We start from the raw sequence: 25,645 nt of genomic DNA on the forward strand, positions 1-25,645 counted from the left end.
CCACACACCAATATTGCTGATTGTTGGGAATGTGTTGTATCTCTATGGATTAGGGCAGAACAAAGGTTGAAAACCACCATCTGGAAAACATATCACCCTTTGGGTGGTTTGGTTTTGGGTTTTTTTAAAGGAATTATGCATTAAGAGGTTCATCAGCATGTAATTTGATTTTTGTCAGCCAAATTCAGGATCAACCATCCATTTGGCCTCCTTTGATTGACTCATGTCTGCGTCCAGATAGATAAACCGGGTGGTGTTTGTGGAGTTCAGTGCTATGTTTTGCTCCTAAATCAGAGCTGTGTAAAGTGGATAATATCAGTCATTGGCAAAAATGAAAGCGCCTTTTCCCTGTTTCGGTATACCATTCCAACATATTTCCCCCTCTTTCAGCCCCTGTGTCAGCAGAGTGATTCAGGTTGAACCCCAGGCCTACACGGAGACTCACAGTAACACCCGCTACAGCCCCCCGCCCCCCTACAGCAGCCACAGCTTCGCCCACGAAACCCAGATCACCATGCAATCCACGGTGCAGCTTCGCACGGAGTACGACCCACACACGCACGTGTACTACACCACTGCCGAGCCGCGCTCCGAGATCTCCGTGCAGCCCGTCACCGTGGCCCAGGACACGCTCAGCTGCCAGAGCCCCGAGAGCACCAGCTCCACGAGGGACCTGCTCTCCCAGTTCTCTGACTCTAGCCTCCACTGCCTTGAGCCCCCCTGCAGCAAGTGGACTCTCTCATCTTTTGCCGAGAAGCACTATGCCCCTTTCCTCTTGAAACCAAAAGCCAAGGTAATTACCAAAACAGAAGACTTGTACTGTCTGCAAAAAATAACAGAGCAGGCACCTTTGGAATTCATCAGATTGCTTCCTCAGATGTGATGTATTTTAGGCCTCCTAACGAGTCAGTCCATTTAGAGCTTGAGGCCATTGTAATGAGCTCATCTTCTACAGGAGTGCATCTCTATGTGGCAAATGTTTCTTTCAGTTTACGTCAACTCCTTGCATTTAAAAGATTTTATTCTAAATGAGCTTGTTTAAAAAATGCGATTACCATGATTTTATGTTTTTTCCTCTGAGAAAACGACCCCTACACTGTACATCTGGACAGTGTGATGGTAAGAGTGAGGTATAAACCAAACTGCCCATCTTTGTCAAGGGAGAGTCGGTTATGTTCCTCCGGGTCTGACCTCGGGCCCCTTATTCTGTTGCAGGTCGTGGTGATCTTCCTTTTCCTGGGCCTGCTGGGGGTCAGCCTTTATGGGACCACCCGAGTGCGTGATGGGCTGGACCTTACAGACATTGTGCCTCGGGAAACTAGAGAATATGACTTTATTGCTGCACAGTTCAAATACTTCTCTTTCTACAACATGTATATAGTCACTCAGAAAGCAGACTACCCGAATATCCAGCACTTACTTTACGACCTTCATAAGAGTTTCAGTAATGTGAAGTATGTCATGTTGGAAGAAAATAAACAGCTTCCCAAAATGTGGCTGCACTACTTCAGAGACTGGCTGCAAGGTAAGATGCTGCCGGAGGGCCCTTGTCCTTTGTAAACATTCACCATTTGGTCTTTGGTGTGTTCAGCTTCTACAAGTTCCCTTTGTTCACTTTATTAAAGTGTTAGATTATAATGTAACACTGACATGTTTCATTGACTTCTAAGTGTTGCTTAAAATTCTTATATAGACTCTTTCTGGGGCAGCTCCCAAATCTGGTTTTTACCTATAAAACGATGCAAACAGTTCAAATGGCTGATTCAGGAACTTCTGTAAGAATTTATGAGTACACAGAATAAATGAACAGATGTTCTTAGAATCACTGAATACATCCATATTCAGTCAGCAGTTAGGAGCAAGTTTAGGCCCTCTTTCTCTCCAGTTGACTACTATTTCCTAGAAATGTTTCTAAGAGCAAGGTAAGAAGCTGAGAAAGGCATTTTAAAGCAGGAAATGGGAAAGTAGGTCATAAAACATGGAGCTGGATGCTTCTAGTACTCTTTTTTTTTTTTAATGGTGGCTAGTTTGGTGACCAAGTGAAATCCAAGTGTTAATGGAATTTCTAGGCTGACTCACTGCCAAATTGTAACTTACTACATCAGTAGTTTTGCATCATTAGTGAATATAATTTAAAATTCCATATTTTGACCATCTTTTGACTTAACATGGAGTAAGCTTAATTGCTTGATCACATCGCACAGTATATCATAAATAATCAATTTCTGCTTTAAAATGCCTTTCTTAGCTTCTTACCTTGCTCTTAGAAACATTTCTAGGAAATAGTAGTCAACTGGAGAGAAACAGGGCCTAAACTTGCTCCTAACTGCTGACTGAATATGAATGTATTCAGTGATTCTAAGAACATCTGTTCATTTATTCTGTGTTGACACATGCAAAGTAAAGTGGAGAATCAAGATAATTATCCACACAATTCAAGCAAAAATACTCTTACTGAAATACCCAAATAATTATGGCCCCAACATTTTTTGGCTTAAGTTATCCAAATGATTGTCTTAATTTCCCACTTAATTAGGCTTGTTTAAACACAGATTTAAGTGCCTTTTTTGGTCTTAAGTCAATACACTTGTATGTAAAGATTAAGCAGCCAATTTCCCTGTGAGTTTGCATGAAATGGTAAACAACTTGAATTTGATTGAAAATTCTTCAGTACAGTTTCTGTCTTTGACTCGTGTTCCTAGAATTTTGTTCGTGCATGTATACCAGATTTGACCTCTTTTTCTGAGGAAGGCAAAGAGAACTACATGACATTAACATTATTTTTTAACATGCTCGTGAGATTAACTTGAATTTGTTCCCAGTCTTATTTTTTACAGTAGTTTGGGAAGCAGTGGGGTTTTTTTTTTTTTCAGATAATGAATCAAAAGAGGAAGAGAAAGTTGAGAGATTCCCTGCTTTTCATTTTTCCCCCTTTGGCCAAAGACATGCAAATAACTTGCCACAAATAACAAAGAGATCTGCAGAGCACTGCCAGTATCTGAGCAAAGGAGGGTTATCCTGGAATTGATTTCAGTGTCTTTGGCCATTCCTTTGGATGTTCAATATGGCATGTTAGGCGGAGCTTCGGAAGAGGGTAGAGGGGCATTGTCTCCAGGCAGTGCAGAGGGCTAGCCTTTTTATAGCCTATTGTAAATTATCCCCATGCTTTCATCCCTTTAAAGACCTAAAGCAGTTGGACTTGGGAATCTTTTTAAAAGGTGCGTTTGAATCATGTTTTGATTGCTAAGTGAACAGCACCCACCTAGACCAAGTAAGATCCATTCATGCCCACTGGTCGGCGTCCCAGCCAGCGCTAGACCTCTGCATCTGACTCTGCCAAGGTCCAGCAGAGCAGTGTACCCGGAATGGCCAGATCCTGGGACCACCGGCTGCCTAGACATTTTTCAGGCCTATTGAGTGGTTGATTTGGTCTTTGAACATTTCCTCTTAGGAAGTAGTTATCCTTGAGTCAGCTTTCCTTCAAAGCACTTTGTGTGGTTGCTAAGTGATGGGACCCTCATTAGTTTTTAATGGAATGACCATTACAAACCATGTCATCCCATTGGTCTTTAGCAACATTCCAGTAGTTTTGGGGGGAGGAGGGATTTACTCATAAAAATGTATATTGGTAATACAGAAATTACCTCAAATGTCACCTTTAAACATACATGCAAATAAGGTGACCTTGGAGATAAAAACCACACTGTACAAATGGTATTTGTTTATATTTCACACTGAAATATGCAAATAAAATTTAGGTTAGCATTTTCTTTTTAGTGTCCTGTATCAAAGAAAAATTGGCAATTGAGATAATTAACTCAGAACTTCACACTAGAAAATCATTTCTAGTATAAAATATTTTAAATGAAAAAGGTCTAGCTAAAACTTTCATGTTTTGCCATAAAATAAGTGAAACATCACAGTTCTTTCCTACAGTATGCATGTGTTGGAATGTGAAATATTTGGCCAAGGGAAGAAGCAAATCCTTGTTCCTTGTTTTGTGTCAAGACTGTATAGTGTGCGTGCACTTAGGCCAAACCATTGTGACTTGAGCCTTTTGATAATTAATCAGAAAATAATACACTAATTATGAAAGAACTTAACTTTTCTGTGAAGTCAGTGATTATTTCCCATTCATCGTGAAGCCCCAGCAGAGTGAATGGCAAGTAGGGGGCCAGCAGCGTAGGTGATGAGTTGAGTGGAATTGCCAACAGGGTTGACCTCCCCAAATCAGATCTTTCTTTCCTTGTTTCACTGTAGGGTGTCCCCAGAGTCTTAGAGTATAAATATCTTAAAACCGCACTCAGATTTTTGGGGCCCCCTATTTGCCACCAGATGTCATTGGTGCCCACGTTAACTCTGCTATCTTATTCTCGTGCCTTCAACAGATGTTTGTTTCCTGGGCACCATAGTGCATTCAGGGCAATTAAGAGCATCCGTGGTTCCAGCTGACTCTGGAAGAGGCTGCCTGGGTTCAAAGCTTAGCTCCAGCACTTACCTGCTGGGTGGCTTTCCTTAAGTTACTTCACGTTCCCAAGCCTCATCTGTAAAGTGGGAACCATAATACTAGTAGGCTATCTCCTGAGGTCGTTTTAAGAATTCAACGAGGGGTAATCAATGTAAAATGCTTAGACAGCCCCACACTCACAACAAGCATGAGCTGCCCCTCAGGATTAGCAGGTCAAGAGGAAAGGGTTAAAGTGCCATACAAGCCACAAAGTGATGGAAATTCTATTATGGTGAGGAAAACAAAACAGGCCTCTTTCCTGGTAGGGGTTGTTTTTTTCCCTCCTGTTTATTTTTTTCAAAAACAGAAAAAAAAGGCTTTAGGTAATAAAATAACATCTGTTCAATACTGATGGTTGTATGCATGCCTCGCTATGAAAAACCGTCTGTGTGAGAGGGGAACGCAGCCATCCCGGTGGTCTCCCCGCCCGGCCCTGCGGCCACTCCACGTTCCCCAAACAGGGCCTTCTTTCACCACCGAGCCCAAGGCCCTCATCCCCAAATTGTTCCTGTGAAAACAACGCCCACAGCAATGTCGGAAGGAAGGCTTAGTTGGGGACAGAGAGAGAGAACGAGAGAGAGAGTCCTGTGTTCCCTTCTCCCCCCAACTCCAAACCCCAAGAGTTTAACCATTTTGAGCACGAACGGAACCAGTTCTGTGTGTTGCGGGGAGCGGGGGCGTGTCGTGAAATGAAACAAACCCTTCTCCCTCCTTACTGGCCACGTCTAACCCATGCACGTGCAGCTGGTTCAGAAGATGTGGCTTCCTGGGCTGCTGGGGCTTGGGAGCTCAACGTGGGAGGTGGTTTGGGGGAGCAGGGCTACGGAAGAGGGGGGGGTGTCAGAGGAGAGTGTGTGTGAGCCAGCAATTGCTCAGACCCGAGGGCCGGGTCACCAGGGCCCTGTTTTCTCTTCCAACACGCTTATCTCTTTACAGCTGTAGCCAAACCGTCAGGTCTGTAATGATGGTTTTGATTACAGAGGCCAAGCGCAGCTGTGTGTGGTGGGCTGGTGGGCGCCCATCCCCCAAGCCCAGAAAGCTCTTTCCTTCCCCTCCTTGGCCTTGCGGTTTGTCATCTGTTCTCACAGAGCCCCCTTCTATTGGCCTGTGGCTTCCTGTTCTCAATCTGATCCAAATTTACCCTGTGAGGTATTTCCCTGCGCACACATGCACACAAGATCCCTGCTCCTCTCTCCTCCACACCCCCTCTTGGAGGAAGGGTGGCAGAGAGGAAGAGAACAGTCCAGAGTGAATAGGTGTCGGCTGTGATCTTTACACAACCTGGCAGCCGATCCCACAGCTTGTATTAGCTCCACAAGTCGAACAGATGGAACAAATTGACAGAATCATGTTCACTCACCCTGGGCTGGAGAAGCAACTGAGTTGCCGTTTGAAGTTGGGAGTTTGAATGTGTTTTTCCTGCTCTGAGTGGAATTTCTGGTTGTATCGGAGAACCCATGGCTTAGCACCTGATGTGGCACTAAACGGTGAATGGGCCTGGCGTGTCTTTCTCACCCAGCCCTCTTGCTTGCTTTTGTCATGGGGGAGAAGAAGGGGAGTTTGGGGGGCTTTTTGAGGTAAAACATGTGTATTTGTTTCCTAGAAATGAATATTCTCCCCTTCTGCCTTTGAGACAGTGATTATCAGCAACCTGAAGTTCATTCACGAAAAATCTAATAGTGTCACATGAAGTCAAATACAAGTAGAACATAGAGTGTTTGGGATTGATGGCAAACACTCTACTGTCCTCAGCGCACCCTGTTAGGACCAGGATCATTCTGGTTAAGAGTTATAATGTATTACACACATTTCCCTTTTCTAGGACTTCAGGATGCATTTGACAGTGACTGGGAAACTGGGAAAATCATGCCAAACAATTACAAAAATGGATCAGATGATGGGGTCCTTGCCTACAAACTCCTGGTGCAAACCGGCAGCCGTGATAAGCCCATCGACATCAGCCAGGTACACTCACTGCCTTACACCATGGGAGCTTCGGAGGGCGTCGTGGAGCAGGGCTTTGGGGCAGCTGCCACTGAAGACTGCTTGACACCATGCAATCCCAGCCTGTGCTCTCTGCAGATCTGAGGCATCGGGGGCTGGAAGAATGAATATTGAGTTGGCTCTAATTCTCTTCATTCCACCAGTAAATGGTGTGACTGCGGGCAACCCAGAGAGCCTCACCTTGCTCATCTGTCAAGTGGGGACAAGTGTGTTACTTACCTTCAGAGCAATTGTCAGAAGAAAGTATAGTTGAGGCAATGCAGACTCTTTCAGATGTTAGACATACTGTGTTGCGTTGTTCTCTTTCGAATTCTAGTGCTTGTTACCATGTCAGTCTTGGTTTTATTCAAACTTGGAAAGGTGGATCCATTGGGGAGCAGAATTTGAAAGAATAGAATTTGGGGTGGACGGATGGGTTAGGAGAGGTTACTAGAAGGATAGGAAGATTTGTTCTGTTTGATTCCTTTGCATCACTGTGGCCTAAGGGGTAGAGGAGGACAGACAGACTGCTCTCTCATGAGCGAGGCAGATGGAAATGCAGATCCTTGGAATCTGAGTGGACTCACTGTTGTGCTTACCCCCTAAGTAAGAAGAACTGTTTCTATTTGGTAATCATATTCTCCAACTGCATTTGCCTCTTCGCTGTGACACTTGGATTCCAGCATATCCCTTTTGATTCCTTGGGCATGCTGGGGAGGGCGTTTGGACCCTTCAGATTTCAGATGAGTCCAGCCCCACTACTGGCTTCCCCAGGTCCTATTCCCTCTGGTCTTTGTAGCTTACTTGCTTACTTACTTACTTACTTCAGGCAGAAAACCGTCATGCTAATGATCTTCCTAGCAGCTCTGTTTATTGTCTCCCCTTTTTTGCTGGCATTAAAGGTGACAGATTTACAAAGTACATTGTTCAGAGTTATTATGGAGTGTGAACTTGGTGCTTTGTGGCCACATGGGGCATGCTGTCTGGTTTGACAAGGATGCGGGCAGAGGCGTCTGAGAGATAGCGGGGATGCCCGGGGGCTGGGTTGGGTTTTAGGGACCAGGGACACTGTGGAACAAATGTGATTGGGCCAGGCCCCCGGACATCATTTCCTCTGCCTGGGAGGGATAAGAGCGTGCTTTGTGCGCGGAGGCCGTGAGCTGTACTATGTAATTCCAGAGACGGCTTGAAGACGTACAGTTGTTACATATCCTGTGGATTAATTGAATCCAGATCCCTAAAATTTAGTTCTCTCACTCTCCTCCACTTTCTTCCTTCACTCTTTCTCTATTAACTTCTGTCACTGGTGTTTTCATTTTGTTAAAAAAGACCGAAAGCATTGGAACCAGTTCTCAATCTAAAGTAAACAGGAAAAAGTATATGCATACATACGTGTGTGTCTATGTATATCTGTCTCCTGATGTTTTTCACCTACGCAAGGCCCACAGGCCCACTTTAGAGGGAGCATAGTATTTGGCTTCCTCACAGGATGTGGCGTACTATGTGTGACCACCTCTCAGAATAAGATTCCCAGAAAGACCAAGGTTGTGCACCCGTCCCTTCCACTTTCTGGCGATGGGCATTTTTTGAATACACAGGTCATAGGAGGCTAGTGTTAGCAAAATTTATACAGATGTTGTTTTATTTTTATAGCTCTCCTCCATTTACTGGGTGGCATTTCCTTTAGTGTTAACAGCAGAGGTTAACTGCACACAGACGTGTATGGGGATTCTTGCCAGGTTTTTTTCCCCCTTCCTCTCCTATAAATATGTTTCTTCAGATTGTTCATTCTCCGCCTTGGCTGCAGACAGCCTTTTAGCATTCAGATTTAATTGGTTCAGTCCATTCCTGGGCCTTCTGCAGAACTGTGTGTGTGTGTGTTATAAACATGCCGATTATTGCATCCTCTGATAAGTGCATTTTGAAAGAAACCAAAGGTGTTCTGATGGGATTTTCTGTACTTGCAAACAGTGGGCATTCTCTCCTCTGCTGCAAATGCTGGTGCAGAGCTCCGCTCCTATTCTCTCTAGGCAGGAGTGTGTTTACCCCAAGCACCCCTCTGAAAGGCTTCTGTTCTGCCCATTTTGCAGCTGACTAAACGGCGCCTGGTGGATGCAGACGGCATCATTAATCCCAACGCTTTCTACATCTACCTGACCGCTTGGGTCAGCAATGACCCCGTGGCTTACGCCGCCTCCCAAGCCAACATCCGGCCTCACCGTCCTGAGTGGGTCCACGACAAAGCCGACTACATGCCAGAAACCAGGCTGAGAAGTAAGTAGCCTTCCACTGGGCCTGCAAGCTTATGGGGCTCCTTACACCCCATACCTCCAGGCTCAGTCACAGCCCTCATCCATTGACACTACCCAGGGTTCAACAGTGTAAACAGAACAATATATTTCTTTTAGTTTAAAACTCCGGGAGACAGATGAGGATGTGTAATCGAATGCAACTCATGCTCTATCACATTGAGAAATAAGAGTCTCTAATCTCCCTTCGTGCCTTTGACTCTAATACGTCCACCAGGCCTCTCTCTTTAATGCCAGCTGTTCCATGTGAAAGTTGGGGACGCCTCCAGGTTGAGTGTTGTTTTACTGTTGCAGAGTTTTATCGCTGGGGATTATATGTTTATCTTAACTTTGTCAACTCTGGTGTTGAAGGGATTTTTGGCAAGTTGGGTCATTCCTATAAGCCACCAAGCACCTGTACTCTGTCAAAGCTGTTTAAACCGGAGCAGAAAAGTCTGTATACATCAGCGTCCTCTTCCTTTCACCTCTCAGCCCCGACTTTGAAAGGTGGTTCTGGATGGATTTAATTTGCATTTGTGTTAGAGATATTAGTAGCGTATACCTTGGGTACGAGGCCAAGGGAGGACGTGAGAAAGAAGACAGGTCCCTTTGCGAACATGGCTGGAGAGCAGGCGGGTTGTGCTTCCCTGTATCTAAACCTCAGAGCCTTGTGGCAAGCAGCCAAGGCTTGTCTTAATGAAAATTTATAGTTGAGATTATAATAGGGCAAATCATGTTTAGCAAGTCAACTGAATGACCCCAGAGGGTCTGGAACACACAACGGCAGCAACTAAATGCTTGTTGTATAAGGATTTCTTCCCCTGCTGCTGAAGACTTAGCATTGCATTAAAAAAAGAAGCATGGAAGGTTTAAGTGTGTTAGATCACTAAAAGGATAAGAAAGTCAAGCATTTTTCTCAGTAAAGCATGGCTTTCGAGTTATTTTGTTCTCATAAGTGATTGAGTAAAACAGTTTGAACTTAGTATTTTCACTTGTGTCAGTTGAACAAAAAAAAGGTTCTCACAATTGAATTCTTAAGTTGTTTAGACCCATTACAAAGAGTGACTGCTTCTAGAAGATTAAAATCTAAGGGTAAATCAATACACAGATCACAGGCTCCTCCTCCACACACACCCCCCCCCACAAAATCAAAGGTTGATCATTGTTTAAAATTTCTTAAACCAAAGATTGAAACTGTAAAGACCTGAAGACCACCATTGGTATCGTTTGTCCTTCATGTTGAAAGAGGTGCGGTTAAGTGGACTTTCTTGCCGAGTTCTTTCTCTTCTCATTGCAATTGTGGAGAATCCGGGGATGCACATCTGGGATGGCTAACAGTGGGAGCTTGCTGCATTTCTTCCACCCTTGGATGGCGTCCGTTTGCCTTTCTCAGTATTGCCAGGAGCCACTGACCATTGGGCCCTCTCCCTGTTGCCTTCTCTCTCCAGTCCCAGCAGCAGAGCCCATCGAATACGCTCAGTTCCCTTTCTACCTCAACGGCTTGCGTGACACCTCAGACTTCGTCGAAGCAATTGAAAAAGTCAGAACGATCTGCAACAACTACACGAGCCTGGGGCTCTCCAGCTACCCCAACGGCTACCCCTTCCTCTTCTGGGAGCAGTACATCGGCCTCCGCCACTGGCTCCTCCTATCCATCAGCGTGGTGCTGGCCTGCACGTTCCTCGTGTGTGCTGTCTTCCTCCTGAACCCCTGGACGGCCGGGATCATTGTGAGTTTATTCTAAGGGTCTTTGTGGAAGTCAAATTCCTTTCAGCATAGCTCTTTCTGCAGCCGGGAAGTTTTGTTTATGTCTGGGCCTCTGGAGGAGGGTATAGATTGCATCATCCATACTGTATTTATTCTACTGGAGGTGGTGAGGTTCATGGTTAGGTAGAGCCTTTAATGGCCTTAATCTTCTGTCCCCTCTCCTTTAAACTTTTTATGTAAAGATAGGGGAGTTTTTGAGCACACTTTCCATAATTGAGCTGAGCATTTATTAAATACAAACACGCAAAGCATAACTGTTTTTTCAATTCAAGTGTCATTTTGTTACTACAACCCAGACCAAATATAGAGAAGATTCTTCTAAATGGAGGGATAATTCGAGAAGTTAGGACGGTGGTATATGGATAAATGGTTTTAGGGATGGTTTTGTGTGGTGTGTTTGTTTTAACTCTTGGGCAGAATTGATAAACGAGTATTACCAACCTATTTTTTGCATTCTTTCTCCAAGTATAGTACTCTCAGATTTGAAACAAGTTTCGTGTAGAGGCTAATAAAATCATGGCAGTATTTAAATTCCATGAACTGTGGTATAGCCTTCAAAATGCCAGAATTATAAAAACAGAGACCAGGTCTTGTTTCTGCACCATAAGTCTGTGCAACAGGTATGTTTAAAGGTAAATGTTTAGTCTATAGGAGTTTTCATGGTACTTAAGCAATTGATGTTATCCATCTTTCATTAGCTTATTAAAAGAAAGCAAAGGGAACTTTTATTGTACTTGTCTGTTCCCCCTTCACTGCCTGCTGCCCCCCCACCTCCAGAAGGAAAGATCATTCTCTCCTTCTTTTGTCCCTGTGTAGTTTATTGTTTTATTTGTATTTTCTCCTCTTTGGCCCAAAAAACTCCAAAGTCTGCCACACAGATTTTCTTTCCATCCCCCTAGAAATTTTTACAAGGCAGATGAAAGAAAGGCAAATAAAAGCTTTTCCTTGGATTTGACTGTTTGCTTTGTCCACCCCAGTAACTCCACATTTCTTCAAAGTGAAGGGGCTGTAACCTGACCCACATCAGCTGACCACACGTCCCCTTTCTCCCAAGTCATCCTCACTCAGTCCATGGACTCTCCAAGCAAAAGCAAAGCTACTTTTACGTAAAAGAACTTTTATTCACCCCGTCCTATCAGCTTTCTTTAGGATGGAGGGCAAGGCAACCAAAAACTCTAGTTTCAACTCAGTTATAAGTTGAAGGATGGTCTCTGATGGTTAAGATCAAAACAGAAGGAAACACCTTGTTTTAAACTATATTAAATTTGTAGCCAGCAATGAGTGCGTGTTTCTATAATTCCTTATAGATTGCGCTCGGGGAATAGTTTTGAAAAAATTTTTGCAACACCTAGAGTGTGTTTGTGCCCAGTCACTCATCCTGTGTGTCTTTTTAAAGGTGACAGTCTTGGCTTTGATGACGGTCGAGCTCTTTGGCATGATGGGCCTCATTGGAATCAAGCTGAGTGCCGTGCCTGTGGTCATCTTGATCGCTTCCGTCGGCATCGGAGTGGAGTTCACCGTTCATGTTGCTCTGGTATGGGAGACGTTTTTAGTGAAAGCTATGAAAAGGCAACCTATTTCCTCTAGCTCTTTTTAGTTTCCAAGTTGGGAACCTTTTCATTTTCTCCAACATCAAGGAACACACCTGACACACATCACAGCAGAAAGGCTTCAGAGCACAGACATTCCCTGGGCGTGGCTGAAGTTCAGCTGGACTCCTTTCCCTCTGGGGGAAATCTAAGAAGAAGGGTGTCAAAGGTGAAAGCCAGGCCACGTCAGCAGTAGGCAGTGTCCCTGGTGTGTCCGAGTGGGCCAGGAAGGATTCTGCTTATTTGGTGTTGTCAATTGTGTCACCACGGGTCCTGAACTCGTCTGCTGTTCCTAAGACAGATGGTGTATACGTGTGCATGAATACACACAATTTTTAAAATCACAGTAACAAAGCAGGGATAAAATGAGACCACACTCACAGATTTGGTGGGGATGGCATAGTGGAGGGTGAGGTGAGTTGGCAGCTGAGGAAATACCCTGGGGCTGATGAACTAGCTCTCCCACCTGAGCCCACCCAGCTCCTTCGACCTCCCAGCCTCCAAATTCATGACGGCAGAAAGTAAGAGAACTAGTGTTTCTCTCAATAGGAATTTTTCCCCCGCTCTTTCTGTGCACAGTCCTGTGAATCCTTTGTGGGAGAAAAGTAAACTTCAAGAGGAGTCTAACCCAAGAAACAAGCCCGTCGTATACATTTATCAGAGAATTATTCAAAAGCCCTATAGCGATGTGTAAATTATGTTCCGTCCACACTTGTGTTTATAGTCTGCGTCCTTGGGTTTATGTAGGCTTTCAGTAAATACTTACTGACTGAATAAATACTGATGTTTGGAATGCTTAGCTAGGAAACCAAGCATTTGACTTGGATCAAATTACTTCGATTGAGTAAAGCCTTTGCTCTTGCAAAAAGCCTTGCTTTTGCAATCTCTAGCGTTGATTTTCTTTGGGCTCAACACATGGCACATGCATATCTACACATATGGGTGTCTAGACAGATGCTTCTGCCTTCTACCTTCTGTTGTCTTCTTTCAGGGCCATATGTATGCTACTTAGAGATTATAAATGTTTGTATTTCAGAAGGAATGTTTTGTTGCAGTTAACCTGTTTTTCCCCCAGTGTATAATAAAAAGCTGATAATATATAGAAACAGTTTTCTAAATTTTGAGCCTACCCAAATTACTTTCCTCAGTTGAGCTGGGAAGAAGGAGAGGGGATTTTTAGAAAGAAGAGCCTAGAGCTTAGAGAACACATAATTATGATATCATTTCTTTAAAAAAGGAGAAAAATTACACGCGAGCTAAAAATCCACAAATCATTTTATTCTGATGTGAATGAAAACCACTCTTCTTGGTAGCTAGCATTACAAACAAGGGTGGTCCTAGAACAGATTTTTGCAGTGGAAATGCTAATGACAGTCTTTAAACTGTAGCGGCACCTTGGATCTCTGAGGTCGTATGAACATAAATATCCATACTGGTGCTGAATAAACAGTGAAGGAACTCCTCTACTCCTCATGCAAGATTTAATCCTGAGAATTTAAGGAGTCTGAAGAGCCAACTTGGCTTTGTGCTGCTAGCCCAAGTCTTCATCAAGAGACTATCCACACACAGGACATGGTGTTCTTACCATGTCCTGTATGTGAAAGTCGTCAAGGAATCGATGGGTGCCTGGCAGTTTACTGTTTTAGTAGCATAAGTTATATGCAAGAAGATCAACCCAACTTTGACCCTTAGGGCCTCATGGCCCAAATACAGCACAGAGCGACATGGTTCCAAACCATCTTGGTGCTTTCCTCCCAGGAGAAAAAGACAACTACTTTGACCCTAAAGTCTCCCAACTCTGAAAGAGCACCCATACATAGACCCCACTTTAGAGAAAAATATGAAAATTCATAATGCACCTTTGCATACTTTTGTGTAATTTTATTTCTTCATCCGTTAAGTAGAATAACCTCCTGTCCTTCCCTAGTGCGCATAATGCCACCTGCAAGGGCCCCAAGCCCTCTTCTCAGCACATCCCAGAGCAGCCTGAACTTTCAGAGAGCAAGCTTCTGCCAGGCTCAGCCCTCCCTGTTGCATCCCACTGGGGGAGCAGGCAGGGTGTAACAGTAACTAAGCCACAGTAAAATGGTCCTGGGTCACACATTCAAGCCAATAGTCTGATATACCAAGATCTCCATAAAGTTCCCATTTGGTATCAACAGTGTCCTTGAACTAGAAGAGCTTTAGAGAATGCATAAGAGGTGAGATATATCCACACATATTTAGAACGGGCTTGATTGAATTTACAGCCCTGTGTTTTTCTTGTGATACCTTCATGGTACTTACATGTACTACAAACACATTAGTTTGAACACAGTGACAGAATTTCTAACCTCAGCATAATAGTGAGGAAATATGTATTTAGCACCCAGGTGCTAAGCCCACTTGGAAGTAAGATCTTGACCTTTCAAAAAATCGGGCAAAACGCTGTCGCTTTCACAACTGTAGGTCTCCCATATGAATGATGCTAGAGCATTTAAGTGTGGGGAGTAAACTCAAGCGTGAGTAACAGTGAAAAGAAGGGAACATTTTGCTCATTTGTATAGTTTTGGCATGGTTTTTAAATTTAAAGTAAATATGCTTTTCTTCTTTTATTCTTGTTGTTCAAGATTTACATCAATACCAAATACAACCCATTATCATGAACAGGTCAATTTAGTGTAAGCCTAGATTTAGCTAGTTGAGCAGCCCCAATTAAACATTCCAGTAGCTAGAGGGTAAGATCTGAGAGGTTCAGTGGAGGCAGATGAAAGTGGCTAATAGCATTTAAGACGAAGCTGGCCATTGACCAAGTAAAGTCCAGGAATCTGATCATCCAAACTCTCCTCGTTGCGCAGGCCTTTCTAACAGCCATTGGCGATAAGAACCGCAGGGCCGTGCTCGCCCTGGAGCACATGTTTGCACCTGTTCTGGATGGTGCTGTTTCCACTCTGTTAGGAGTGCTGATGCTTGCAGGATCCGAGTTTGATTTCATTGTCAGGTAAGCGTTAGTTTCTAATGTGATCTCTGTTGCTTATTTCCTTCTGTCTCTGGAAGATTGCAGCATGTCTTCATTGTGACTCTACTCCCCACCCCTAACCCCGCAGCTTTATTGAGGTATAATTGACAAATGAAAATTGTATATATTTAAGGGGGTACAATATGGTGGTTTGATATATGCATACATTGTGCAGTGATTGCCACAATCTGTGACTCCACTTTCTTTTGAGTTTATTAACTCAGAGGTATCCTGAGAGGCATAAAAGCAAGCTCTCTTCTAGAGCTGTCTTGGGGAATATCTTAGGGAGATAAGATGGAGGGTTTGGGGCTAGCAACAAAGGCAACTCTACAACTTGAAACCGATATCCCATTTATTGCTATTGAGGTTAGAAATACCAACAGAAAGAAATGACCTGGTTCCCATTAATTGACTGAATTTGACCTTCACTTCTCCTTCAAAACTGTAGAAAGGAAAACGTACAGAAACCTAAAATTTTCACATAGATTTTATTCTTTTAAGAAGTGAAGATGACATGCCTTGATTTCACATTTGAGTTGCCACTAAGATTTAAGAAGCATTTAATGTGTGACTTAACACCAAATTTTTGAAATCCAAGCCTAGTTGGATACATCTTTCAATTTGGATTTCATGGCAAGCAGTTTCTGGTGAATTTAATTAAGGGTTTGACTTTGTGAAGTATAAAAGGAGAGCAAGTTTTCCTTTTGAAAAGAATTTGAGAACTGCAGGGAAAGACCATTTTCTTCTCTGAACAGCCTCCGCAGCTTTTTGACATAGCTGCCCTTGGATGTAACCCTGCTGCTCTGTGGAGAGGCGAGGCCAGAATCATCCATAAGTAAAAGATAGTCCAGAATTAGGACCATGGTAAAGCAGAATGAAATGTGAGAAATGACTTGATCGTTAGGGACATTTCGATAATCTAGAAAGAGAATCTAAACAGGCTTTCCTGATGTGTATGTTGCGATAGGCCTTTCAATTCCAAGTGAAAAGAAGAGGATTTTAAGTTGTAGCCAAAGTTTCTTTATTACGAGAAAAGATCAGTCCACTGGTCTGTGACGTACCCCATTGGGCGGGTCGGCATCATGGAGATTTAGCCTTGCTAGAATGAGTGCCAGGGTTGGCTCAGTGTCGCTTGGGTGGAGAGTGAGTGGAGAGGTGTAGACCAGTACTTCTCAAACTGTAACGTGCTCGTGAGTCATCTGGGGCTCTCTGTAAATGCAGATCAGACTTCACTGGGGGTGGGGAGCAGAGTCTGCGTTTCCAGCCAGCTCCCAGATGATGGCCACGTTGCTTGATCCTCTCAGCACAGACGACTGATCACTTAACAAGCCAATTCGTACACCCTGTTTGCCAATATCAGGTAGACATATGCCTAAACTAGATGAAGGTTTTGGTCTGGGTTTTGTTTTAAGCTCTTAATTTGATTTTGACTCTTCCTTTATTCGGGCATTAGTGGTTGTTTCTCTGTGATGTAAAAACCCTATGTCAAATAGAGTTTCCTTTGTGTAATTTCTCATTCAACACAATGTAGTGAGCACCTCATAAGTGCCATTTCACACAACTGCAAGTAATGTAGACCCCGTCCCCCTCTACATAGTTTACGGTCTATGGGGGGAGAGAGACAAGGTCACAGGCAATTCAAAACCATGGGAAACAGAGTGTGATGGGATCTCAGAGGATCTAACTCAGCCTTGTGGGGGATGCCAAGGGAGCCACAGAGAAGAAACATAGCCTGAATTAGAACAACCATCTGGGACCTGGGTGGAGAGCAGGATCCCAGCTCTCTCATCTAACCCATGGCGTCTTGTTCTCTCCCAGAGATATCAGGGTTCTTGTTTCAAGCACTTAAAAGGGCTTCCCATTTTCTAGAACTGGATGGATTAACCTGATAAAGCCCTCACTGAGGTCGACTAAATGAGCAGACATTGTATACACTAAGCTGTCAGAAATCTAATTGGTCTGTTTATTCTACAGTTAGATGGATGGGATGCAAATGTCTTAATGCCTGCTGCTGATATATGCCTCAGCCTAACGTTGCAGCAGTTTACATTAGTGCAAGACATCGGCTGCTTGGTTTTTACTAATGCAGCTCAGAAGTTTCTAATGTTTACAATAGCTGCGAGGTATTTGTATTTTTATAGGGATTCTCTCTCCTTTCATCTAACGTTGAAACATATATAGGCACAGCAGAGTTTGGTGCCTGTTCCGTTTTATGATCAAGAGGACCATTAACAGATAGATATCTTGCCCTCCCTCTTCCCAGAACATCCTGAGCTGTCCCCCACCCCAGCCCACTTCCAGCAGAATTGCCCTAGAAACCGTTAGTTACAGAAACGCATGCTTGCGTGGAGCCTGCTGCCTCCAGCTGTGTGCAACATCCTCCAGCGACTCTCCCTGGCTGACAGGTTCACCTTGGTATTCGTGAAGGATCCCAGACCTTAGCCCTCAACGGTGGGAAAGCAGGGCCACTTGTGCGCTCTCCTCTTCTTCATGGTGCTGCGGCCTTTATGTTTGAATTGGCTGACGCAAAACAAGAGTTATTCAGAGATGCTAAATTGTTCAACAAAAGATTGGCCGGCAGAGCAGCCCGTCATTGTGGACCGCCCTCCCCCGAGAATGCCCCAGCAACCACAGAATGGGCAGTGTTTTCTTTGCCGAAAGCTGGTTCCAGTGTTCTAAAAAGATTGCAATTGGAGCTATTTGGTAAAACTGGAACTCACAGAATTCTAGGCAGAAAGTTGCGGTTAATGAAAGCCCAGGGAAAGCCTTACCTGCTACGCTGGAGACTTAATTAGAGATTCTGCTCTAAGATGCAGAAGCATTTCACAGTGGATTAGCTGCCTGCAGAAGTGGGCTGCTTTTCCTCCTGGGCTAAATTGTTTAAATTCTACACCCTTCACTTCATTTGTTTGCTTCTGCTGGGTTTTCACGGACGGGGCCCCTCTGCATTGTATTTGTGCTTTCAGTCTGCTCGGCCATTCAGTTCACATTCCATATTTTTGTGTTTGTGTAACACATTCATAAATAACATTACATGCCATGAGATTTCAGCAAATTAACAAACCTGATTTTTTTTCTTCCCTTCATGAACTAACACTTTGGGTTGTAGAATGTAGTCCTCAAAGTCATAAGGTTAAAAGAAAAAAAAAAAAAAACTAATCTTGTGCTGAATTTGAAACGCAGTGTTGTAACAGCCTTTTCACTGGTGTGGGTTTTGTTAATTTTTGGCTCTGGCGTTTGGGCACGTGAAGGGTAGCTTAATTTACTTTTGCCATGGTAAATGTTCCTGTTTCCCTTTTATCTTCAAGGTATTTCTTTGCTGTCCTGGCAATCCTAACAATCCTGGGTGTTCTCAATGGACTGGTTTTGCTGCCGGTCCTTTTGTCCTTCTTCGGACCGTATCCTGAGGTCAGTGATTGTCGCCAGTGTAATGTGCAGTCCTCAGGCCACCTGAATATTGTTTTTCCTGGTGTCACTCTTAATTTAGATATTTAAGTATATCCACATTTGCTGGTTGTTTACTTTTTCAGTAAACAAATAACTATGGCTTTTTTTCCCTTCAATTTAATAGTGCTAGGGGATGTAGGGGGAATGGTTTGATTTGGTTTAGGTTGTTTATTTTTGAAACCTAGTGATTGGCAACCTGAGTCTTGTAGGTCTCTATCAATGAAGCACTTTCCACTCAAGAAGAATATCGGGGCTTGAACAGGAGTTAAAAGGGCACAGCCTGCCTTTCCAGAGTGTGAAAGCAGAGGGCAGTTCTTTCGCTCCAGCTGTCAGGCCCAAGGGTCTTCAAAGTGGCAGGGATTGGGCCAAGTGAATACAGGGTAGCGTGAGAGGCCGGGAGGGGGAGCGGGGGAGGGGCAGCGACCCCTGAACAATATTGTGCTTTGAACCTGAAGTGTAGCCACCAGGTAAATGGTTGATAAACACCTGTGATATTGAATCCCCTTAAATAGGTGTCTCCAGCCAACGGGCTGAACCGGCTGCCCACCCCTTCCCCTGAGCCGCCCCCCAGCGTGGTCCGGTTTGCTCTGCCCCCTGGTCACACGAACAACGGGTCTGATTCCTCTGACTCAGAGTACAGTTCTCAGACGACAGTGTCGGGCATCAGTGAGGAGCTTCGGCACTACGAGGCCCAGCAGGGCACCGGGGGCCCTTCCCACCAAGTGATCGTGGAAGCCACAGAGAACCCTGTGTTCGCCCGCTCCACCGTAAGTCATAATTCACCCCAGGAGGCAGCCCCTGCCTGCTCTGAACAGCAAATCACAGACAGCATGCCAAAAAATGTATAGGTTAGGTGGACTCACATGAAATTGCCAATATTTGGCTCTTCTTAAACTATAAAAATGTCAGTTTCCTATGGTTGTATCTCATACAGATTGAAAAGGGCAGGGACCAATATTGGTGGCTACGCAAAAACATCCATCAGCATGTATCTTGTTTGAGCTAAGTACAGTTTGAGCTTAAGGACCAGAGGTAAAGCATGCCTTGCTCCCCCTGCCCCCTTTTTTTAAAAGCTACATATCATTGTAGGATGATACCTATTTTAAAATGTAATGGTATTTTTATTGCCAGCAGAAGTGATTTCTTTTCCCTTCCACTTCTGTTACTTTTAATTGCCCTTGGTATAAAATTATTTCAATCGTTATTGTCTAAGACTTCACCAGAAGCTTTTGTGGCTCCAAGCTCGTATTCTAGGTGGCTGGAAGGAGCAGAGACGCTGAGAACCAGCCTTCAGTAATTCAGGAAAACCATGAGCAGCCCGGAGCCTCTTCTCAGAGGCCCTGAGAGCCCCAACTGCATTCTCCCCTCTCTGTGCTCCCCAGGATGTCCTCGGCCCCCCAGGCCTGGAGCACAGCACACAAAACCCAAGGAATGTTCTTAGGCTCATGTTGCTCTGACTGGGGGCCTCCTGCTGTCCCTCCAGGAAATGGGTATTCCAGTCCCAGGCTGGAGCTGCCCTTCCATGAAAGAGAGAGAGGCCAACCAAATAACCTAAATTTTCTTCCTCTTACCCCCCGTGACGATGCCTGCTGAGCTGCAGTGTGAATCTGGTTTTGTTCAGCAGGAGCCTAAAAATAGGTACAAGCTGAACGACTTTGAAGTTGGTCACGGTCCTTTTGATTGATGTGGCCACTGTGTTGCTCCATGCTTTGTACAGAGACCCAGAAACCAGATTCCTAACAACAGGACAGAGCAGCACTGCCCGGTAGAACTTTCTGTGACAGTGCAAATGCTCTCCAGTGCAGTAGCCACTGCCCACGTGTGGCTGTTGAGCACTTGAAATGTGGCTAGCGTGACCTAAGGGGCTGAATTTTGAATTTTAGTTAATTTAAATGTAAATAGCCATATGTCCCTAATGGCTACCATATTCAACAGTGTAGGTAACGTCCGGGCAACGTCCTGCATTTGGGCGAGCCAGGGCCAGACGTTTAGTCATTTTAGAAGATGAGGAGCTCGAGATCTGATTCTGCCCAGCAGGGTGGGGTGGCGGACTGTGGGAGAGAGGCAGCTCGGGTACTTAGACCACAGCCCTGCATTTATGGGCAGCAGCCATATGTGTCCAGCCAGCTGTGCTGGAGAAAGCCTAGGCATAGGGTCCAAACAGGGCGTACCTCTGCCACGTCGTTGTGGGTGGAAGGCCCCTGTTAGCTCCCTGGGGCACTCCCAGCCATCTGTGGGGTTGACTAAGCTCTAGTGCAGAAAGAGCTGTGTGTGGGTGGCCAGGCAGGAGCCAGAGCCAAGAAGGGAGGGCCGGGCAGCAGGGGCCGATGCCCAGCCTGGGATTAGCACCCGGCCTGTTTCAACCTGCCCTTGCCCTCTGCAGGTGGTCCATCCTGAACCGAGGCAGCACCCACCCTCCAACCCTCGACAGCAGCCCCATCTGGACTCAGGGTCCCTGCCACCCGGACGGCCAGGCCAGCAGCCCAGGAGAGAAGCCCCCAGAGAATGCTTGAGGCCGCCCCCCTACAGACCGCGCAGAGACGCTTTCGAAATTTCTACTGAAGGGCATTCTGGCCCTAGCAATAGGGACCGCACGGGCCCCCGGGGAACCCGTTCTCACAACCCTCGGCACCCAGCATTCACTGCCACGGGCAGCTCCGTGCCCAGCTACTGCCAGCCCATCACCACCGTGACGGCCTCGGCGTCCGTGACTGTTGCAGTGCACCCCCCGCCCGCCCCCGGGCCCGGGCCCGGTCGGAACCCCCGAGGGGGGCTTCGCCCGGGCTACGAGGACTACCCCGAGACTGACCACGGGCTGTTTGAGGACCCCCATGTGCCTTTTAACGTCCGTTGCGAGAGGAGGGATCCCAAGGTGGAGGTCATTGAGCTACAGGACGTGGAATGTGAGGAGAGGCGCCGGGGCAGCAGCTCCAACTGAGGTGGGCGAGGCCGGTGGGCAGGAGGGTGGGCCTCAGAGGCGCTGCTCTTCAGTGACCCCTCAGGGACTTGGAGGGACGCAGATGGCTGCATCCTCCTGGAGCCCTGGGCACTGATGTGTCCCCTGCTGAACCGCAGTGACCTCTTACCCACAGGCAGGGTTGCCTGTCTAAGCTTCGTCATCCTTGGAGAACCACTTGAGTTCCAGATTGGGTCTGTCCCTCACAGTTAGCCTGTGGAGGGTTAATGCATCTCAGCAGAGACCCTGACAGCTGCCCCTTTCACCTATTTTTCAGTCTTTTAAAGCCATAGCAGGTATGTCTGATGAACGCACAGCTCAGCGAACGGTCGCAAAGCGAGCACATCCCTGTCACCAGCCCCCAGGTCAAGGGAGAGATCATGACCCACCCCTGGAAGCCCCTCAGGCCCTCACCCATCCCCCACCTTCCTGATTTCTATACCCCAGACCCGTTTTGCCTGTGTTTGTGCTTTATAAGTAGGGACTCATAGACCTGTTACTTTGACTTCCTTTTTTTTTTTTCTTTTAAAGGGTGAGTAAAATCTGAAGCAAAGAGGCCAAAGATTGGAAGCCCCTCCCTACCCCTACCCTGCCCCACCAGAACCGCTTGAAGAGAACTGCGGAGTTAGAAAGGTGTGCTGTGCCAGATAGCAGTTCATTGTTACTGTAACTGATTGTATTATTTTGTGAAATATTTCTATAAATATTTAAGAGGTGTACACATATGTAATATACGAAGGAACGGATGTAAAGTAGTGTGATCTGGGTTTTCTCCACTCCTGCCTCCAGAGCAGGCAGTGGGGAGACCGCAGCGGAGCCCCTCCCTATTTGTACATTGGTCTCTGTGCCACAACCAAGCTTAACTTAGTCTTAAATTTCAGCATATGTTGCTGCTGCTTAAATATTGTATAATTTACCTGTATAATTCTATGCAAATATTGCTTATGTAATAGGATTATTTTGTAAAGGTTTCTGTTTAAAATATTTTAAATTTGCATATCACAACCCTGTGGTAGTATGAAATGTTACTGTTAACTTTCAAACACGCTATGCGTGATAATTTTGTTGTTGTTTAATGAGCAAATATGAAGAAAGCACGTTAACCCCGGTGGCTTCTCTAGGTGTAGTTGGATGAGATTCTCTTGTTTGGCTGTGTGTGTGAACACGTGTGTGATTTCCCAATGTACTGTACTGTGATTTTTTTTTCTTTTTTTCTTTTTACTGTCTGTGAGTGACCCGTGGTGGGCTCTACCTTAGGCCAGAAGAGTCAGGATATCTCTAGTGCTAGCGCTGGTGGAGGGCTAGCCCTAAACATCTCCTTATCCTTTTGCCAGACTCACTTCAAGTTCAGGGCATCTCTTAAGATCATTGGCTGCCTTCCAGACACCCCAACTCGTGCCTCAGAGGAGATAAGTTCCTTCGCATGGACCATTGTGGTGGATGTTGGAACCTCAGGGTACAGAGCTCACATCTCTTCATCTTCATTGGTATTAAAGACCTAGAGAACATACCTAGTGGGAGCCTCAGCTGGGCCGTGAGCGTATCCTCTAAAGTATGCAGCCTTCATTGTACCTCTCTTGTAACCAACGCACAACACACACACACACTTAACACACACCACCACCACTATCACCACCCAAATTTAAGAGTGGATTGGAAATCTTCTGGAGACAATGACCTCTTAATTCTGGGTCCACAACAGACCCAGAGGTGATGTTTTGAGTCCCTACAATTTAAACTCCCTCTCTTGCTAAATGGCACGGTTGGGGCTTTCTGGATTTGTTTGCATCCTCTTTAAAATAGTGAGCATCCAATAGGGTGATACGGAATCAGAAATTCTATAGGATATGAGCTTCAGAAGGGTGATCCTCCAAGTGTTAATATTAACATTATGGGTGCACGCTTCGTAAGTAACTCATCCCCCTCTTCTCACCATCATTAGTATTCTTTCAATGTGACATTTATTGAAGAGCAGGAAGATGCTAATTGCATAACCCCCCACTGAAGAATGTATATAGAGACATATCTCTCAACCAGGCATTATTTTTAAAGATTTGCTTCCATATCAATTCTGTTTTCTTGCTCTGAGGTTTGGTCTTCCTAGGCTCTTAGCCAGAGACCAACAAATGTTGGGGAAGCACTCGGTACCCAGACTAAGCTACTGTAGGAGTGCACAAATGGCAGCTCCCATTATGCTTCCTGTTTTACGTGGAAAATCTTATTCGAAAGGCAACGGCCCCCAGTAGTACCAGCAGTGTAGTGACCTCAGACTCTAAAACTCGCCACAAGACTGTGGCTACCAGATGTGTGTGTTAATATGCCAGGGGCCCCAATGGCCCCACTGCTACTGTTTGGTGCCTCTGTCAGCCACACTGTCTGTCTACCTAACACTCAAGCTCTGCTCAGAAAACTTATATCCCACATTCAGGAGAGAGATGATGCAAAATTCAGAGGTCTGCTTCCCTCTGGCTCGAGGAGTGCCCTCGCTCCTTTCCTGAGCCCAGCTTGCATGGTGCCTGACTGCTTGCCTGGCCCCTGCTTTCTGCACAGCATAGAGCTTTCTCCGGTAGTCACATTGGCAAAGGGAGAACTCGGGGGCTGGCAGGCAACCAGAATTTCTCTCCCTCTTTTTTAAAATAGTTTTATTTTGTCTGTCTTGTTTGTTCATTTGGATGTTTTAATTTTTAAAAAAAAAAAACTTTGCTGATATTTATAATTTTGTATCATAAGAATGTTTTCCTACAGTATTTGTCATGCCAGTTTATAACAGAAAAATGCAGGGATTTTATTTCTATTGGAAACACTATTACAGCTATGTTTTACCTTTGAACAGAATTTTTATTTGTATAGAGTGCTTACTAATGTTAAATAGTTCAGAGTATATAACATTTTCATTAAGGACTCATGGTAGGTTTTAGTGTAAGGAGTTTAAAGGAAATATTCAAACTGGGTCTCATTGTCTGCCAATTTTGGCAGAAATGGGTTTGTGTCATTTCAGTTACAAAGATAAAAGTATGCCATATAATTTATTTATATGAAAATTTATTTTTGTAGTGTACATAGTAGTCATCAAGTCTTTTGACAGAAGTATATTTTTAAAGAATTTATATGTGATGAATCCATAATGTCTGGAACTTTGCTGAGACATGAGTGGGGCACACTTTTCATTGTAAAGTACAGCAAGGAAAAGAAAATGTTTAACAGTGTTAAGAGAGTGAGATTGAGTGAATATTCATGCAGTTGTGGAATGTGTATTAGTTACCATTTGTGACCTAGTGTGGTTCTCATTTTAAACCTCAGAAGGCAAAAATGTACAAACTCTCTAAATATTAATGTTCAAACACTGATAGAAATTCTAACATGAATAAAAAATAATATAACTTGTTGGTTACATCTTTGTTTTTGGAATGGTTTTTAATTAAAATATTTTACGAAGGCAGTTAGTGCGTCACGCCGTCATAAACTTTGTTGTTTTTCGTCTGACTAACCTTGTTAAATACTCATTTTTTTGTTCTCCTTCACGGAGGCATTATTGACATAGGAAGAGTTCTACATTTTTATTTTCTGACACGAAGAAAGTTCCTAAATTACCCTTCAAAATGATTCCTTCTGTCATCTTTTAGCCTTTTTGTGTTTTTTTTTTATGTGATACCTAATAATTCAAGGGAGTATTTATAAGTCCAATTCAATGATTATTAAAATAAAGGTGTTGTGCTTAAAAACAGTATAGCTGACAATATGGGACTGATTGAACCTGATACAAAATGTTTTTTCTGAGTGTTTATCATACCTTGTCTTCATCATAGCCATGGAGAAAAGTAAGACCGGGAATAGCATCCCCATTTTACAGCTGAAAGCAAGGAGTGGTGGGGAAGAACTCAGATTCTATCAGCATGGGGTGAGGAGTCAGCACACTGCAGCCCTGGGGCCTCCTGTTGATATAAAGATTTATCAGAAGACAGACACGCTCATATGCATGTAGCCATCGTACACAGCCACTTACCAGCTACATCGGCAGAATTGAATAGTTGCAGCGCAGACTGTACGCCCTGCGAAGCCTAAAATATTTGCTAACTGGCCCTTAAGAAAAAGTTTGCTGACCCGTCTTAA

General features: G+C 44.6%; 1 protein-coding gene across 5 annotated transcripts in view; it reads left to right on the forward strand.

Moving 5' to 3' along the window:
* PTCH1 (patched 1) overlaps positions 1-25,186 on the forward strand; it is a 58,628-nt gene extending 33,442 nt beyond the window's left edge. For 4 of the 5 annotated variants that reach the window (XM_036856437.1, XM_036856438.1, XM_036856440.1 and 1 more), the window contains 11 exons: positions 391-793; positions 1,216-1,525; positions 6,330-6,472; positions 8,581-8,764; positions 10,227-10,507; positions 11,942-12,079; positions 14,972-15,114; positions 18,441-18,540; positions 19,092-19,346; positions 20,963-21,518; positions 22,067-25,186. In XM_036856437.1, the coding sequence (XP_036712332.1) occupies positions 391-793; positions 1,216-1,525; positions 6,330-6,472; positions 8,581-8,764; positions 10,227-10,507; positions 11,942-12,079; positions 14,972-15,114; positions 18,441-18,540; positions 19,092-19,346; positions 20,963-21,517 (2,512 nt within the window). In that variant the 3' untranslated portion in view covers position 21,518; positions 22,067-25,186. The remainder of the gene's footprint in view (positions 1-390; positions 794-1,215; positions 1,526-6,329; positions 6,473-8,580; positions 8,765-10,226; positions 10,508-11,941; positions 12,080-14,971; positions 15,115-18,440; positions 18,541-19,091; positions 19,347-20,962; positions 21,519-22,066) is intronic. The other variant, XR_005020401.1, reaches the window with a different exon arrangement.
* The last annotated feature ends 459 nt before the right edge of the window (positions 25,187-25,645 follow it).

The sequence above is a fragment of the Balaenoptera musculus genome, chromosome 6, assembly GCF_009873245.2.
Source record: "Balaenoptera musculus isolate JJ_BM4_2016_0621 chromosome 6, mBalMus1.pri.v3, whole genome shotgun sequence".
Taxonomy (NCBI): domain Eukaryota; kingdom Metazoa; phylum Chordata; class Mammalia; order Artiodactyla; family Balaenopteridae; genus Balaenoptera; species Balaenoptera musculus.